The sequence below is a fragment of the Bufo bufo genome, chromosome 9 (genome assembly GCF_905171765.1).
Source record: "Bufo bufo chromosome 9, aBufBuf1.1, whole genome shotgun sequence".
In the NCBI taxonomy this organism is placed as follows: Eukaryota; Metazoa; Chordata; class Amphibia; order Anura; family Bufonidae; genus Bufo; species Bufo bufo.
The window spans coordinates 27,966,776-27,983,786 of NC_053397.1; the positions used below are offsets into that span (position 1 = coordinate 27,966,776).

General features: G+C 45.2%; 1 protein-coding gene across 2 annotated transcripts in view; it reads right to left on the reverse strand.

The window, feature by feature from the left end:
• Positions 1-17,011, reverse strand: part of ATXN7 (ataxin 7) — a 120,837-nt gene that overhangs the window by 18,276 nt on the left and 85,550 nt on the right. For both annotated transcript variants that reach the window (XM_040408620.1, XM_040408619.1), the window contains 2 exons: positions 3,063-3,318; positions 1,308-1,573 (listed from right to left, as the gene is read on the reverse strand). In XM_040408620.1, coding sequence (XP_040264554.1) covers positions 1,308-1,573; positions 3,063-3,318 — 522 coding nt within the window. The remainder of the gene's footprint in view (positions 1-1,307; positions 1,574-3,062; positions 3,319-17,011) is intronic.

Genomic DNA, 17,011 nt, shown 5'->3' on the forward strand with positions numbered 1-17,011 from the left:
CAGTGATCATGAGAATATGATGTCATCACTGCAGGTGCAGCAGGGATTAGAGCGGTGCCACAGGACATTTAAAGGGTAAAAAGGTCTTTTTTTTTAAAAATTTTATTTTACACAGCCCCTCCCTGCTTTGCACATTTTTTTTTTTTAATCTTGGAAGAACTTCTGTAACAGGTATTTACAGGTGAAACTCGAAAAATTAGAATATCGTGCAAAAGTCCATTTATTTCAGTAATGCATATTAAATAGGAATTGCATTAATGCAGCTTAAAATTAGAATTTTGTGAAAAGGTTCAATATTCTAGGCTCAAAGTGTCACACTCTAGTCAGCTAATTAATCCATACCCCCTGAGCAAAGGGGACCTCAAAATTGTGACTTTGGGGTTTCATAAGCTGTAAGCCATAATCATCCAAAATTATAACAAATAAAGGCTTGAAATATCTCGCTTTGCCTGTAATGAATCTCATATATTAGTTTCACCTTTTAAGTTGCATTACTGAAATAAATGAACTTTGCACGATATACACCTGTACATAGGACCGACCCAGGGACCTCTGCTAGAACTAGGGCTGTCATTATGGTTACTGACAACCACCACTACAGGGCTGCTTCCCTCCATGTACAGTGCTGCAATCATGCTGAAGGGGTTAACTGCCTGGATCGAAGTTTTACAACCCGCTCCCACTGCTGATCTCACGGACAGCTTACCATGACCACACGCGTTCACCACTGGTCTGGAACAGATTTAACCAATTGACGCAACACATCAAGGTTTTATATACTGTCCAATCGGTGCAGTGCCAGTGTGTAATGCCCTGTAGTCAATTTGGCCATACATTTCCAGGAGGAGTAACAGTCAGAGTTCTGAGAAAAGGTGCCCCATGATGACAGTTTTCAAGGAAATGGCTGACATCAGTGGTTAGCACCGGTGCCTTGTAGCGCTGCGGTCCTAGGTATGAATCCGACCAAGGACTACATCGGCATGGCGTTTGTATGTTCTCCCCGTAGGTTTCCCCCCCACAAGCCAAAGACATATTGTTAGGGAACTTAGATTGCGAGCTCCATTGGGGACAGTGTGATGCTAATGTCTGTACAGTGCTGCGGTATATGTCAGCGCTATACAAGTGCGTAAAATAAATAAACGATTAGTCGTCCATCTTCTTTCTATGTAATGTTTATGGGGATTTTAAACTACGCCCGATCTCTTATTGTTGCATCTGCTCTGAACACAGACCCAACGAGCAAGAAGAAAACAACAAGATATGGCCGGGAATCTGGGGGGACGTCGGCCGCTGTCGAGCATAGATACCTGACAATCTCTTGTGTAAGTGTTTCCTACAATTTGTGTCCTCTTGCTTCTTTTCCACATTCGGAGGAGTCGAGAGAATTCCTTTACCATTTGGTATCTGTCCAGGGGAAGGCAAAGGTGGCTTTGGTATTGATTGCCAATTAAGGCCAGTCTTTACTGAGGAGCTGACAGAAGAGGAACAGGTAGACCCAGCAGTGGATTTGGAGAACACGCCGTCTGTCTTTGGGATTGTATGCATCTTCTCCACCTTAACAGAGGGCGTCATTCTAGGGGAACAGAAGATGCAGAGACTTGTATTACTACACATGACAGAGAGGTTTTATATAACATAAATGGTGCTCTGCTATTTTCACCAGTCCCATAGAAAGGAATGAAGGGCGGCTGCTCTCCGCTCACTTCGGAGGTTCCTGCACCTAATTACCATTGGTGGAGCATCCTAGCAATATGCCACCAATGTCTAAGACGGGAATACCCCTTTAAACTCTCCAGTACATAAAAGTTCCAAGCTAAAGGGGTATTCCAAAATTTAGTTAGTTAGTGCTGGCCTATGGTCAGGATAGGACATCAATATCTAATCAGCAAGCCTGGAATACCCCTTTAAGCACTCAGCCGCTTCTAGCAAAGCCACGATACAACAAGGCTGCAACGGCAGCCAACATGCCCATCCTACAGAGGACATATACATATCGCGACCTCTGCCTCTAACGCCTGTACAAGCGTACCAATACACCTTAGACTTTTCCCCTACATTAAGCAGCTCAGGGTGCGCAGTGAACGGCACAGGCAGCGCAGCGATGCTGCTTGTGCCTGAAACAACCAATAGCAAAGCTCCATACAGTAAGGAGCTTTTCTATTGGTTAGTTTGGGCAGGCGCAGCAGTGGAAGCCGGCGGGAGCTGAAAGGAGGAGGGGCCAGCTCCCGAGTCCAGATGTATGAGGAGAGCAGGGGCAGCCATATTGGACTGGACTTTATCACTTCGCCATAATTGCTTCATATTATATAGACCAGTGATGGTTCCCTGCATACCCACCTCTGTTCACACAACCACTATTTCTGTTAGATGAGCAGAACAATGAAAATAATTGAAGTTTTTTGCCATATGTTTAACGTATACAAAAAAACCTGTATGTAAACGGACGCCTCGGACAGGTGCCATACTGTGGCATCCATCACCATGGAGTTCCATTGTAAAAACAAAAACATATGCTAATGTGTACGTTTTTTTGCAGGATGGGAAATCGTAGTGTACCACGTCTTTCCATCCTGCAAAAGTCCAGAAAAAATTATATATACGGTATATACACCGGTACATTTGTTGTACAATGGAACTCTATGGTGACAGATGCCACAGTATGGCATCTGTCTGAGGCGTCTTTTATAGTAGAAGTTTTTTTCATGTACTTTAAACGTATGACCGCAACAGGATGTGAACCGAGCCCGACAGGAACAGAGCTGAACAGACTCCAATGACTGATGGGGGACTGATTTTTACCAGACAAAAAAGTCCTGCATGTAAGGATTTTTTTTGCCCAGTCTTTTTAACAAAATCTGTGATGGGGGCTCCAAAAGTGCAGGCTACGGATTATGTCATTAAAATGACTTCAACTTTCGTACTCCTCCTCAGCTAAAAATACCCCTTAAAAATGGTAAGAGGAGTATTTTTACTCTTCCGAAAAAAAAAAAAAAAAAAAGTAGCGCGACCTCTGCGATAGAGACCAGATCTGTAATCCAGGCGTCTGGCTGACGGTCACTTACATTTTCTCTAGGGATGTTCTGCTTTGCACAGAATGCATGGACCTGTTGCTTCCACCTATCTGTAGCTTTTCTTTGTTTTCTTTGGGAGATTTGATCAGCTTGGAGTTGGAGGAGGCACTAGCGCTTGCACTGCTGGACGTACGGGTGCTGCCGCCGCCCACTTTGCTTTTTGTCGAAGGCAGGGAGGAGTGGAAGGAGTACACAGAGGATGATGGAGGTGTTAGAGGGGGTTTGCTGGAGGACCCATGTCTTCTTTCTGGAATGGAAAAAAAAAAAAATAGATATATATTAAAATCAGTTATCTACAAGCATACAACAACAATATGAACTACAATTAGTAACATCATTTTGTTTGCATCATCGATGGGCACAGACATAATGGATGAATACAAATTTTCACGACCAAGACATTTCGACGACACATTTACTCTATTTTTTTCATAGAGAAGACTCGGTTCATGACTACCGTCTGGATCATCAATGCGTTACACACACATATGCAAAAGGATATCATCATGCGCGCTTGCAGCCCCCAAAAAGCTGTTGGCATCCCCCCCCATCGCAGCTTTGCTTCCCTAAAACATTTACACCTTTGATTAGAACAAATGCAATTGTCCCATCCATCACAGACGGCTAGCTCCCTGGGCACATACCATCTGCAACACAAGAGGCTGCACGCTCCGGCATGACTCAGGCGCTTTATTGCAGCCTTTTTATAGCAATGACGAGAATCCCTCGCTGCTCGCTCGGCTATTTAAAGGGCAGGTTTGCTTTTTTTTAATACAGTAAAGAGTGTCGTGATCTGCATCGACAGAAAACACAGGGAACATGCCGCAAATGCCTCCATGTCACCGCAAACAGTTGAATGAGCATCAAAACACATGAAATTCTATTCGGTGCTTATTTATATCCATTTCCTGAAAGCTGAATGAAGGCCTATATATAAATCACAACAGCTTGCACGAGGTTCCCAACCAGATTTCTAGGATAGGTTTGCATACTTGCTGAAATCCATAGCCGATCTGGCTGGCACTGGGATGGCACCGCTACCTGTACTGTGCTGCTTTCCTCCACTTAGCTGGTACTGTAAATGCTGCTCATTTTCTGCATGCAATTGCACCGCGTGTGGCCCTGCCCTTAGAACTCGTATAGATGCCAAACCCATCGGCACGGACGCGGTATGGCATCACATGGAGCTCCTAGCGCCTGATGCAGTGCTTCCGCACAAGTAGCTGTCCAGCACTGTGGGCGCCTACGCCTTTCTTTTGTATAAGACCGTCCCCCGGTACGGACACGTAGGACACATCTGTGAACATGTTGCAATGTGTATCAGTCGGCCCTCTGGTTGTGCACGAGTCCTAGGGAAGGCGCACTGAAGAAACAGTAGCGATGACGGACCAGCACTCACTTGTGGTATTCTTGCATACATTGTTTATTGCCACGTATTAATTAAACGTGAATAACTTCGGCACAAACCTGCGCCCTCTTTGGTTATGCAAAAATTTGCACAGATGCCAGATTTTATTGTAACGTGAGCGCTCGGCCTTGGGCTCTTGCGCACGTGAGTACACCGCATCATAGATTACAATAAAGCTGTGCAAGTCAGGCCGCCCGCGGGGCTATTGTCCCGAAACTCATAAGATCTTATAAGTGCGGGACAATAGTCCCGCGGGCGGCCCGACGTGCACACAGCATCATTGTAATCTATGATGCGGCGTACTCCCGTGCGCACAATCAATGCCGCTCCGGGACATATGCTTTGGAGGGCATACGTTCGTGTGCAAGAGGCCTTAGGCCCCCAAAAAAGACTGTATTTTTCATCTGTGCGCTATCCACACGTTTTGTGGACAGCACACTGACCTATTCATTTCTATGGAGCCGTGCACATATCCGTTATTTATGCGGATTAGTGAGGCGGTCCATATTGTGGAGGAGAAAAGGCCTTTCTACCGATAGTGGAACGCACAGAGAAGGTATTTATCATTTACTGACTGAAATGGAACCAATGGCCGCGTGCATGAAGCCCGACACGGGGCTCACACTCAGCAGGCGGGGTGAAATGAATTTTAGAAGTTAGGGTTTCAGTGGATCTGTGAATCTACCATTACTAAGAGTGCCAGACGCGACAGTCACAAAAATAGAAAGTGCGGTCACGAGGAAAACCTGCTTCATCTGAAGAGCCAGACACAGATTTGTATAATGGATTCATTTACATAAGGAGGGAGATCCTAACTTCCCTGTGAAGATCTGGTTACATAGTCACGTGGGCTCATATGTGGTACATGTGTAATGGAGATTATATATATATATATATATATATATATATATATATATATAAAATATTATAACACACACTAAATAACCCAACTAATCCAAACCAGACATGTAATATATCAAAGACAAGCACACATATTCTATGTGGTTGTTCTAATAACCTGAAAATGTAGCTAGAATTAGATTTTTTTCTTTTACTTTTTCTTGATTTCCCAAATCTCGGCCTTTTAAAGCAAGCACTATATAACATTCAAGTGACTAAAAAGAAGAGGCGCTGGTCACAAAGAAAGCAAAAAAAAAAAACACAGTGCCGACAGTTCCGAAAACAGTATGCTAAACCAACATGAGCCCCTAAAACCGTGTCTGGTCCTGAAGGACCTTGGATTGAACCAGCATTGCAAAAAAAGCACAAAATAAAAAAAGAAATGCAGAAATAAAAGCCAGGAGACCCACCAAACTGGTGCCAAGACATCAGTAAGTGTATAGGGCGAGATCAGCATTAATCACAACATCTCATTTTTGCAGAGAGGGCATTGCCAAAAAAAAAACGGATTAACAGACTTTTTACTCCATAGAGCCAACCAAGGCTGCAGAATCCATGCCCTCATTTAACAGTAAATCTTATGGTACCCGCTCCCAAAACCTGAAATCTAAGGCCTCTCCATAAGCTGAATGGAGTCTACTGCTCACTGTTTTCAGGCACTGTACAGTGGAATGACTGACAGGAAGTCTAAAAAAAAACCTGACCCCCCCCCCCCCGATCCCTGCTTTGACATCTCTACTTCTCAGAAGCTGCGGGAACATCGGAGCACATCATACGTGTAAGGTTTCACGTTTGACCTGCTAAAATTCACAAAACCGCAGCCAACTGTTTGACGGGCCTTGTCATAGGAGTCGCCGCCGCCGCCTGCTCTGTTACACGCTCCTTACATTAGGTCTTAAACCCGGGGACGTTCCTGCTAGCATCAGCATTGGCCGGTGCGAATAGCAAACACAAGTCTGCATCTGCGTCTGAACTTTGGCCAAGCCACTCGAATGACATTTCAGAATAGCTTATGCGAGCGGTTAATCCCTCGTTTGCCAGATTATCCACTTTGATCAACTCTGCTCCGGGCTGACGACTTTAACGCTGTGCATGTCGGAACGAAAAGGAGGAGGAAGAAGAAGAAGATGGGGAAACGAGACGCAAGCGTGCAAAAGATGGAATGTGACACGACCAGGGGAGAGACAGCGAGAGGCACGGAGCTATACATTTCCTTGCCCGCAGTTCCGTGTCGCGTTCGAGCAGAGCCATACCCACCTTCTGCAAACTCCATGCAGTGCTGGGCTTGCAGCCAATTCCAGGCTGGAGTGTAAAAGCGACAGCGCAGAAGAAAGAGGAAAAAAAAAAAAAAACAGGTTTCCACCCTCCCCACAGCCCAGAGCGTGAGTGATAACAGCTTCCCAGCAGCTCCCATTCACGTATTTTGTCAGCGCTCCGCTGCCCGCTCTCCTCCTGACAAGTCAGACCTTGCCGTCTTGCTCTGGGGGGTTGCCCACACACTGCTGCCCGCGATCCATGGCTTTTTTTTTTTGGCTTATGTAACGTTTGCCAGTATTGTAAAGTGAAAAAATAAAAAAATAAAAAAAATCAGTCGCAGGCCCTGGCAGATCTAAAATAAATAAATAAATAAATGGATGGGGGGGGGGGGGGGGGAGGGGATTAAAAACGAAAACAAGAGGCGTGCCTTTATCTTTCAGATGTAATATGCGGAGACGTGCAGCGTGCCAGGCTTTGTCAGCGAGTAAGTTGGAAGAATAAGGACGGGAAGCGAAACCATGGCAGGAAATGATCTGCTCGTGGGACGCAGAAAGGGATTGTTTAATCCTACACCCGCTGGCTGTCACAAATCAGGAAATCACACGGGGAAACTTTAATTCTTGCATTTTTTTCATGATACGGGTAGACAAGGCAATAAAAACATTTGAGATTATTATATAATTTTTTTTAATCTATACTATTTCACAAAAAAACAAAACAAAAACTGAGAACACAATGCAAAGGACCTCTACAAAAATACGCAGTTTATTATTGGAGCAAGGGCAGCAATTATTGAAGGGGCCGTGCAGGGGTTTTAGATTGATATCTGATCGGCGGTGGTCCGACACCCGTCACCGCCGCTGATCAGCTGTTTGAAGAGGAGGCGACGCTCCACGTGAGCGCTGCTTCCTCTTCACAACACCAGGGTTGCCAACCCGAATTTTTGTTTTTTCTAAACATATTCCAAAATCACAAACAACCCAAATTTTTTTTTTTTTTTTTTTACAGAAATTGGAAAATCATAATGAATGATGAGGATTATAAGTGACACATGTCTATAGCTCAATATACTGATAATACCTTATCACCAGCATTACTGCGAGCTGTAAAATGATGATAATTACCACCAAAATAATCTTGCCAAATACAACCAGCCTCAAAAACATCACAGACACATCTATTTTTTCTTACAGAAACCAGACAAAAAAATCTCCTATTTAAACGGACTGTCCAGAAATTTCTGGACGGTTGGCAACCCTGCATTACACTGCCCGTTGCCTCGGAAGTGCAGTGTAATGACAAGTACCCGCTCCCTTCTCTTGAATGGAGCGGGTACTTATAATTACACTACGCCGCCGCTGCAAGGGAGACGACGCGTAGTGTAATGACCAGGAAATACCGCTCTCATGGAGCACCGTCTCCTCTTCAAACAGCTGATCGGCGGGGGTGACGGGTGTCAGATCCCAGCAGATCTGATATGGATGACCTGTTGTGGGTATGGGTCATCAATATAAAAGTCTTGCACAATCCCTTTAATTTGCGAAAAAGTATACTCCAGCACCGAGTGGTGAAATGAATCCACAAACTCCCTCAGGGATCCACGGCGCGTTCACACCCAAAACGATGCACATAAATACATGAGAAAGGATCCAGCGAGTAAGGTAAAATCATCTTTATTCCATCATTCACATGAAAGAACTCGCATCCTCGGCAAGTCTGACGCATTTCAGCCAATTCACAGCCTCGATCTTAGTCTATGAATAAGAGCTCATGCATATGACCGCGCCATGTTTTGCTGTCCGCAAATTGCAGATCCGCAACACACAGATGCCAGGCGTGTGTGTTCCGCAATTTGCGGAACGGAATGGGCGGCCTATGATAGAAATGCCTATTTTTGACCGCAAAAAACGGACAAGAATAGGACATTTTCTATAAATGGAACGGAGCAACGGATGCTGACGGCACACGGAGTGCTGTCCGCATCTTTTGTGGGCCCACTGAAGTGAATGGGTCCGCTTCCAAGGCGCAAAAAATGCAGGTCGGATGAGGACCAGAACAACGGTCGAGTACATGAGGCCTTACGACCATGAATGGGTCAGAACATGGCAGACGTGGAAGATGTGTGTTTAATGTTAATGATGGAATAAAGAAGTAATTTTACCTTCCTCGCTGGATCCTTTCTCATGTATTATACAGAATTATTAATTACAGATTATTACCCACCAGTGGGATAATTATTAGGCAGCTGCCACACACACACATAAGGCATCTAGATAGAAATGTCGGATTGCTGCAAAACCCGGCATGCGGTTATGTCTCAGGCAGATATGTAAAATATCACGGGCGATTTGATTAGACAACTGCCACAAGAGAGCGAAAAACTGCTTCCCTGCTGTCCCTAAAAATGCTCTCAGAGGCTAGTTTTGGGTAGTGTACCTCTTGGCGAGAGATCGTTGACTGCTAGACATGCATCTGACACACTTCAAGGCATTTTGCCCACTTGACATCGTGCACCAATGGACTAGAAGAAGGTGGATGGTCGTTTCAACAAATTGCCCAACATCTAGGCGGTTCTGCCCTAGCTGTTAGGTGTTGGCAGCAGTGGTAAGATGAGGGCACACACATATGGCAAACAGACAAGGATTGTCCCAGACAGACCACAAGGAGAGAGGATTGTTTGTCCCCCATCCACACACAGGTGGGCTCCTTCGTTACACAACCTTGTCTCTGACCGGACCATTTCAAAGCGCTTGGCAAAAGGAAATTTGGTGCCACGGCGCCCATTACCGTGCTCGCAATTGACAGCCAGCCTCAGTCACCTTCGTTTGCACTGGTATTGTGAACGAGAAACCTGAACTGCTCCAGACTGGACCGTATAGTCTTTAGCCATGAATCCAAGTTCTGTTTGGGATCCAACGATCAGGTTCCAGTATGGAGGCCTCGTGGTGAGCGCTTCAATCCATGTCCTATTTTTTTTTGTGGTGCGGAGCCACGGACCGAAATCCCACCAAGGTGCTCCGTAGTGCCTCCGCTCCATATCTTGCAGATCCATTCAAGTGAATGGATCCATATTTGAAAATACACAGCGCACACGGCCGATGCCTGTATATTGCAGACCTGCTGTTTGTGGGCCACAACGCGTCTGTGTGCATGAGCCCTTAGGCTCTTAGTCTGAATCGACCTAATCTGGCAGGAACAGCCGACCCTCTAATGTGTACTCAAATGTTCGGTCTGCTATTGTTTGGCCCACGCATGAATTAGTTATATATATACAGTACAGACCAAAAGTTTGGATACACCTTCTCATTCAAAGAGTTTTCTTTATTTTCATGACTATGAAAATTGTAGATTCACACTGAAGGCATCAAAACTATGAATTAACACATGTGGAATTATATACATAACAAACAAGTGTGAAACAACTGAAAATATGTCATATTCTAGGTTCTTCAAAGTAGCCACCTTTTGCTTTGATTACTGCTTTGCACACTCTTGGCATTCTCTTGATGAGCTTCAAGAGGTAGTCCCCTGAAATGGTTTTCACTTCACAGGTGTGCCCTGTCAGGTTTAATAAGTGGGATTTCTTGCCTTATAAATGGGGTTGGGACCATCAGTGGCGTTGAGGAGAAGTCAGGTGGATACACAGCTGATAGTCCTACTGAATAGACTGTTAGAATTTGTATTATGGCAAGAAAAAAGCAGCTAAGTAAAGAAAAACGAGCGGCCATCATTACTTTAAGAAATGAAGGTCAGTCAGTCAGCCGAAAAATTGGGAAAACTTTGAAAGTAAGGGCTATTTGACCATGAAGGAGAGTGATGGGGTGCTGCACCAGATGACCTGGCCTCCACAGTCACCGGACCTGAACCCAATCGAGATGGTTTGGGTCGAGCTGGACCGCAGAGTGAAGGCAAAAGGGCCAACAAGTGCTAAGCATCTCTGGGAACTCCTTCAAGACTGTTGGAAGACCATTTCAGGGGACTACCTCTTGAAGCTCATCAAGAGAATGCCAAGAGTGTGCAAAGCAGTAATCAAAGCAAAAGGTGGCTACTTTGAAGAACCTAGAATATGACATATTTTCAGTTGTTTCCCACTTGTTTGTTATGTATATAATTCCACATGTGTTAATTCATAGTTTTGCTGCCTTCATAGTCATGAAAATAAAGAAAACTCTTTGAATGACAAGGTGTGTCCAAACTTTTGGTCTGTACTGTATATAAAAATGTTTAACCCCTGAAAAGTACACCCGTTTAAACTGTCTAAACTGCCGCTAAAAACCGTCCCATTGATTTCATAAAAAGTGCCAAAAATAGGACATGTCCAATTTTTGGTCTTTTGATATTGATGTCCTATCATCAATATCAGATCGGGGGGTGTCAGGCAGCTGAGCATGCATATGAATGGGAGGATCCGTAGAGACCGCTAAGGGCAACAGCTAGCTCAACATTAGTTTTTAAAAGTTCCAGCAACGGTCTTATGGTTAAAATCCAGGCTTTATTACCAATTTGTACATGAGCATCCATCATGAAAAATCGGTTACGCGTTTCAAGCCTGTGCAGTTCTTATTCATCGTGAATAAAGGTTTGCCAAGCTTTCCTTTTAACCCAATCATAATTGCAAATGAAAAGGGGGAAATCAATCTGATACTTTTGAAATCCAACAATGCATAGAACCTGCTCATAATTATACCGTAAATCAAACTCCCATGTCGCGGTATAATATGTTAATGTGATGAGGGTAGAAGTCCGCCGTCTAAATAGTATATTGTAAAGCTGAACTCATTGTTTGACCACCATGTGCATTAATATAATGGCGATATGTTTCTGCATGTTGCATCGGCCACTATGATTGTTCATTGGTGTGGGTGACTCCGCAGGGTCAGCACCCTGAGCAGAGGAATCCCCCAGCATGGCATTGCTCCAGAATATATACTGAGCCAACTGGATTAAAGGGGTTATCTAATGACGTCATAATAATCAGACATCATATAGTAAATGACAATCTCTGGCAAACCTAGAACCAGCCCTGTACCTCGGGAGGGAAGGGGGGTGTCCTTTCTGCTGGTAGCAGTTGAAGGAGGAAACTGAGCATGTGAGCTGGACAGAGAATTTTTAAAAAAGAGCCAACAGCGACGCTATACAGATAGATTTCAGGGACTAACTCATCAGCTATGCTACATTTTTAATTACATGCAATTACAAAAGTATTCAGATCCAGGTGCCGGTAAAATGTAGAATATTTTTCCTGGGACAACTCCGTTAAGAGGATGATAAACGTAGAATATCACGGCTACCATATTCTGGTTGCTACAGGTAAAACTAATAGGTTTTTTTATAAACGTGGTTCGCTCAGTGTTTGCAGTAATAAGAGGGCAGCGGAGCTACTGTCAGCGGGCGGTTTAATGATCCATCAGAGCAGAAGTTAGATGAGCTGGAGATAAGTGTCTAGCCACACATCTCTGTGGTCAGAAGCGCGGGGAGGTCAGGAATGTCGCTCCGAGCCTCGGGGCTTTGGCTGTGCACTGACAACAATAAGAACCCGCTGTACCGCTGCCAGTATCTGTGCCCACAAGACTTTCTAGCTGTGCCAGGACTGTAAGCAGCAACGCTTCGCATCACTTGCACAGGCCATAGCCATTGCATGTTAAATAATCCTCGTCAAAGGGCTTCTCCGGGATGTTATGAAGTGGTCTTGAGAGAGCTGTATAAACTGGATAATCATGGGGATGGACTGGGGGGAATCGCCGCTCCTCTATCTAATTTGAGGAAGACTGTTCCGAAAACTGCACGTCATTTCGTGGCCTAAAATGGTTTGTCACATAGGCTCCCCCTGTGTCTTCTCAAAGAGGTTCTGCAGCAGCATGGGGCACCATACCATATGATGGTCTACCTCCTGGTACATAAGTTTTCCTACGCACTGCAGATTGATGTGAGTGCATGGCGGGCCCGGCTGCGTACACCGGGCGCGCCCGGCTGCGTACAATGGGCGCACAGGGGGGCCCGGCTGCATCCAATGGGCGCACAGGGGGGCCAGGCTGCGTACACCGGGCGCACAGGGGGGCCCGGCTGCGTACACCGGGCGCACAGGGGGGCCCGGCTGCGTACACCGGGCGCACAGGGGGGCCCGGCTGCGTACACCAAGCGCCCCGGCTGCGTACAACAGGCGCCCCGGCTGCGTACAACGGGCGCACAGGGGGGATAATCATAGCTAAATTGTACTATAAAAATAGCAAACATGCACGTTATCTGCAGTGTCTACAGCAAAAAGCATTGTTGCTGCAGACACAGAGGCCGGTGAGATAGAGGGTAGCCAAGGACACCATACCGAGAAAAAGGGTCCATATTATTACAATGATTCATTCTCCTTGACGTCACTCTGATTCACACACAAAGCAGATAGACTTTTCACTGCCTTCGTCAGCGTCGCTCATTTTTTTTTTTTATTCTCCAGGCTGATGTTTATACAGAGAGTCTAGTGAGCTCATAGCTGGTGCTCCCCCTGCTGGTCAGTTTTAGTAGAACAACTTCACCAGGACAGACGCTACGGGAGCTGCTCCATCTGCTAATATATTTCAGAAGTTATTCGCATACTGTATCAGGCAAGGAAGGTGATAGTGTATCATTGGGTAGATCCTGATCCTCCTAAGGTTAGGGAACTAGTCAATAAGGTTCACACCCTGTTGCAATTAGAGAGATTTGTATACCAAAAGAGAAATAACTTCAAGAAGTTTGAGAAGATTTGGGGCAGATGGATGCAACACAAGAATATTGTAGATTAACTTAGAGATTGTAGGCTGATATGAGTTAGAGTTGGTGACTGAACTGCCCCGGTCTAAGAGCTTTTGGGTGTTATCCCTCTGGAAACCTGGTGCCGGTGCTCCTTGGGAGCAGGTGGGACGTTGTGGATATGGGTGGGATAAGGTTCTAGCTTTTGAGGGGCTGATGTGCTACATGTGATTTATTACTTTACCTTGTAATATGCTATCATATGAGTCGAACGGAAGATTTGATATATGTACAGTCGTGGCCAAAAGTTTTGAGAATGACACAAATATTAGTTTTCACAAAGTTTGCTGCTAAACTGCTTTTAGATCTTTGTTTCAGTTGTTTCTGTGATGTAGTGAAATATAATTACACGCACTTCATACGTTTCAAAGGCTTTTATCGACAATTACATGACATTTATGCAAAGAGTCAGTATTTGCAGTGTTGGCCCTTCTTTTTAGGACCTCTGCAATTCGACTGGGCATGCTCTCAATCAACTTCTGGGCCAATTCCTGACTGATAGTAGCAACCCATTCTTTCATAATCACTTCTTGGAGTTTGTCAGAATTAGTGGGTTTTTGTTTGTCCACCCGCCTCTTGAGGATTGACCACAAGTTCTCAATGGGATTAAGTTCTGGGGAGTTTCCAGGCCATGGACCCAAAATGCCAACGTTTTGGTCCCCGAGCCACTTAGTTATCACTTTTGCCTTATGGCACGGTGCTCCATCGTGCTGGAAAATGCATTGTTCCTCACCAAACTGTTGTTGGATTGTTGGAAGAAGTTGCTGTTGGAGGGTGTTTTGGTCCCATTCTTTATTCATGGCTGTGTTTTTGGGCAAAATTGTGAGTGAGCCCACTCCCTTGGATGAGAAGCAACCCCACACATGAATGGTCTCAGGATTCTTTACTCTTGGCATGACACAGGACTGATGGTAGCGCTCACCTTTTCTTCTCTGGACAAGCCTTTTTTCAGATGCCACAAACAATCGGAAAGAGGCTTCATCGGAGAATATGACTTTGCCCCAGTCCTCAGCAGTCCATTCACCATACTTTCTGCAGAAGATCAATCTGTCCCTGATGTTTTTTTTGGAGAGAAGTGGCTTCTTTGCTGCCCTTCTTGACACCAGGCCATCTTCCAAAAGTCTTCGCCTCACTGTGCGTGCAGATGCGCTCACACCTGCCTGCTGCCATTCCTGAGCAAGCTCTGCACTGGTGGCACTCCGATCCCGCAGCTGAATCCTCTTTAGTAGACGATCCTGGCGCTTGCTGGACTTTCTTGGACGCCCTGAAGCCTTCTTAACAAGAATTGAACCTCTTTCCTTGAAGTTCTTGATGATCCTATAAATTGTTGATTGAGCTGCAATCTTAGTAGCCACAATATCCTTGCCTGTGAAGCCATTTTTATGCAACGCAATGATGGCTGCACACGTTTCTTTGCAGGTCACCATGGTTAACAATGGAAGAACAATGATTTCAAGCATCACCCTCCTTTTAACATGTCAAGTCTGCCATTTTAACCCAATCAGCCTTGTGCTCGTCAACATTCTCACCTGAGTTAACAAGACGATTACTGAAATGATCTCAGCAGGTCCTTTAATGACAGCAATGAAATGAAGTGGAAAGGTTTTTTTGAGATTAAGTTAATTTTCATGGCAAAGAAGGACTATGCAATTCATCTGATCACTCTTCATAACATTCTGGAGTATATGCAAATTGCTATTATAAAAACTTAAGCAGCAACTTTTCCAATTTCCAATATTTATCTAATTGTCAAAACTTTTGGCCACGACTGTACTACACCAATGTGAACTGTGTATCTGGTTAATAGCGGATTGGAGTTACTACTGCTTTTCATGATCAGATTTTTCTTTTCAGAGACTTTTGGAGATCTTCTCCTCAGATGTAGGACATTTGGGACTAGGGGCGGGAGGAGGGGGGGGGGAATGTTTGTTCTCTTTATTTCTTTAAAATTGCTCAATAAAAACAATCTGATTTAAAAAAAATACACTGCTCAAAAAAATAAAGGGAACACTTAAACAACACAATGTAAGTCAATCACACTTCTGTGAAATCAAACTGTCCACTTAGGAAGCAACACTGAGTGACAATCAATTTCACATGCTGTTGTGCAAATGGGATAGACAACAGGTGGAAATTATAGGCAATTAGCAAGACACCCCCAATAAAGGAGTGGTTCTGCAGGTGGTGACCACTTCTCAGTTCCTATGCTTCCTGGCTGATGTTTTGGTCACTTTTGAATGCTGGCGGTGCTTTCACTCTAGTGGTAGCATGAGACGGAGTCTACAACCCACACAAGTGGCTCAGGTAGTGCAGCTTATCCAGGATGGCACATCAATGCGAGCTGTGGCAAGAAGGTTTGCTGTGTCTGTCAGCGTAGTGTCCAGAGCATGGAGGCGCTACCAGGAGACAGGTCAGTACATCGGGAGACGTGGAGGAGGCCGTAGGAGGGCAACAACCCAGCAGCAGGACCGCTACCTCCGCCTTTGTGCAAGAAGGAACAGGAGGAGCACTGCCAGAGCCCTGCAAAATGACCTCCAGCAGGCCACAAATGTGCATGTGTCTGCTCAAACGGTCAGAAACAGACTCCATGAGGGTAATATGAGGGCCAGACGTCCACAAGTGGGGGTTGTGCTTACAGCCCAACACCGTGCAGGATGTTTGGCATTTGCCAGAGAACATCAAGATTGGCAAATTCGCCACTGGCGCCCTGTGCTCTTCACAGATGAAAGCAGGTTCACACTGAGCACATGTGACAGACGTGACAGAGTCTGGAGACGCCGTGGAGAACGTTCTGCTGCCTGCAACATCCTCCAGCATGACCGGTTTGGCATTGGGTCAGTAATGGTGTGGGGTGGCATTTCTTTGGAGGGCCGCACAGCCCTCCATGTGCTCGCCAGAGGTAGCCTGACTGCCATTAGGTACCGAGATGAGATCCTCAGAGCCCTTGTGAGACCATATGCTGGTGCGGTTGGCCCTGGGTTCCTCCTAATGCAAGACAATGCTAGACCTCATGTGGCTGGAGTGTGTCAGCAGTTCCTGCAAGACGAAGGCATTGATGCTATGGACTGGCCCGCCCGTTCCCCAGACCTGAATCCAATTGAGCACATCTGGGACATCATGTCTCGCTCTATCCACCAACGTCACGTTGCACCACAGACTGTCCAGGAGTTGGCAGATGCTTTAGTCCAGGTCTGGGAGGAGATCCCTCAGGAGACCGTCCGCCACCTCATCAGGAGCATGCACAGGCGCTGTAGGGAGGTCATACAGGCACGTGGAGGCCACACACACTACTGAGCCTCATTTTGACTTGTTTTAAGGACATTACATCAAAGTTGGATCAGCCTGTAGTGTGTTTTTCCACTTTAATTTTGAGTGTTACTCCAAATCCAGACCTCCATGGGTTAAAAAATTGGATTTCCATTTTTTTATTTTTGTGTGATTTTGTTGTCAGCACATTCAACTATGTAAAGAACAGAGTATTTCAGAAGAATATTTAATTAATTCAGATCTAGGATGTGTTATTTTTGTGTTCCCTTTATTTTTTTGAGCAGTGTACTATATATATATATATATTTCAGAGGTGAAAATATTT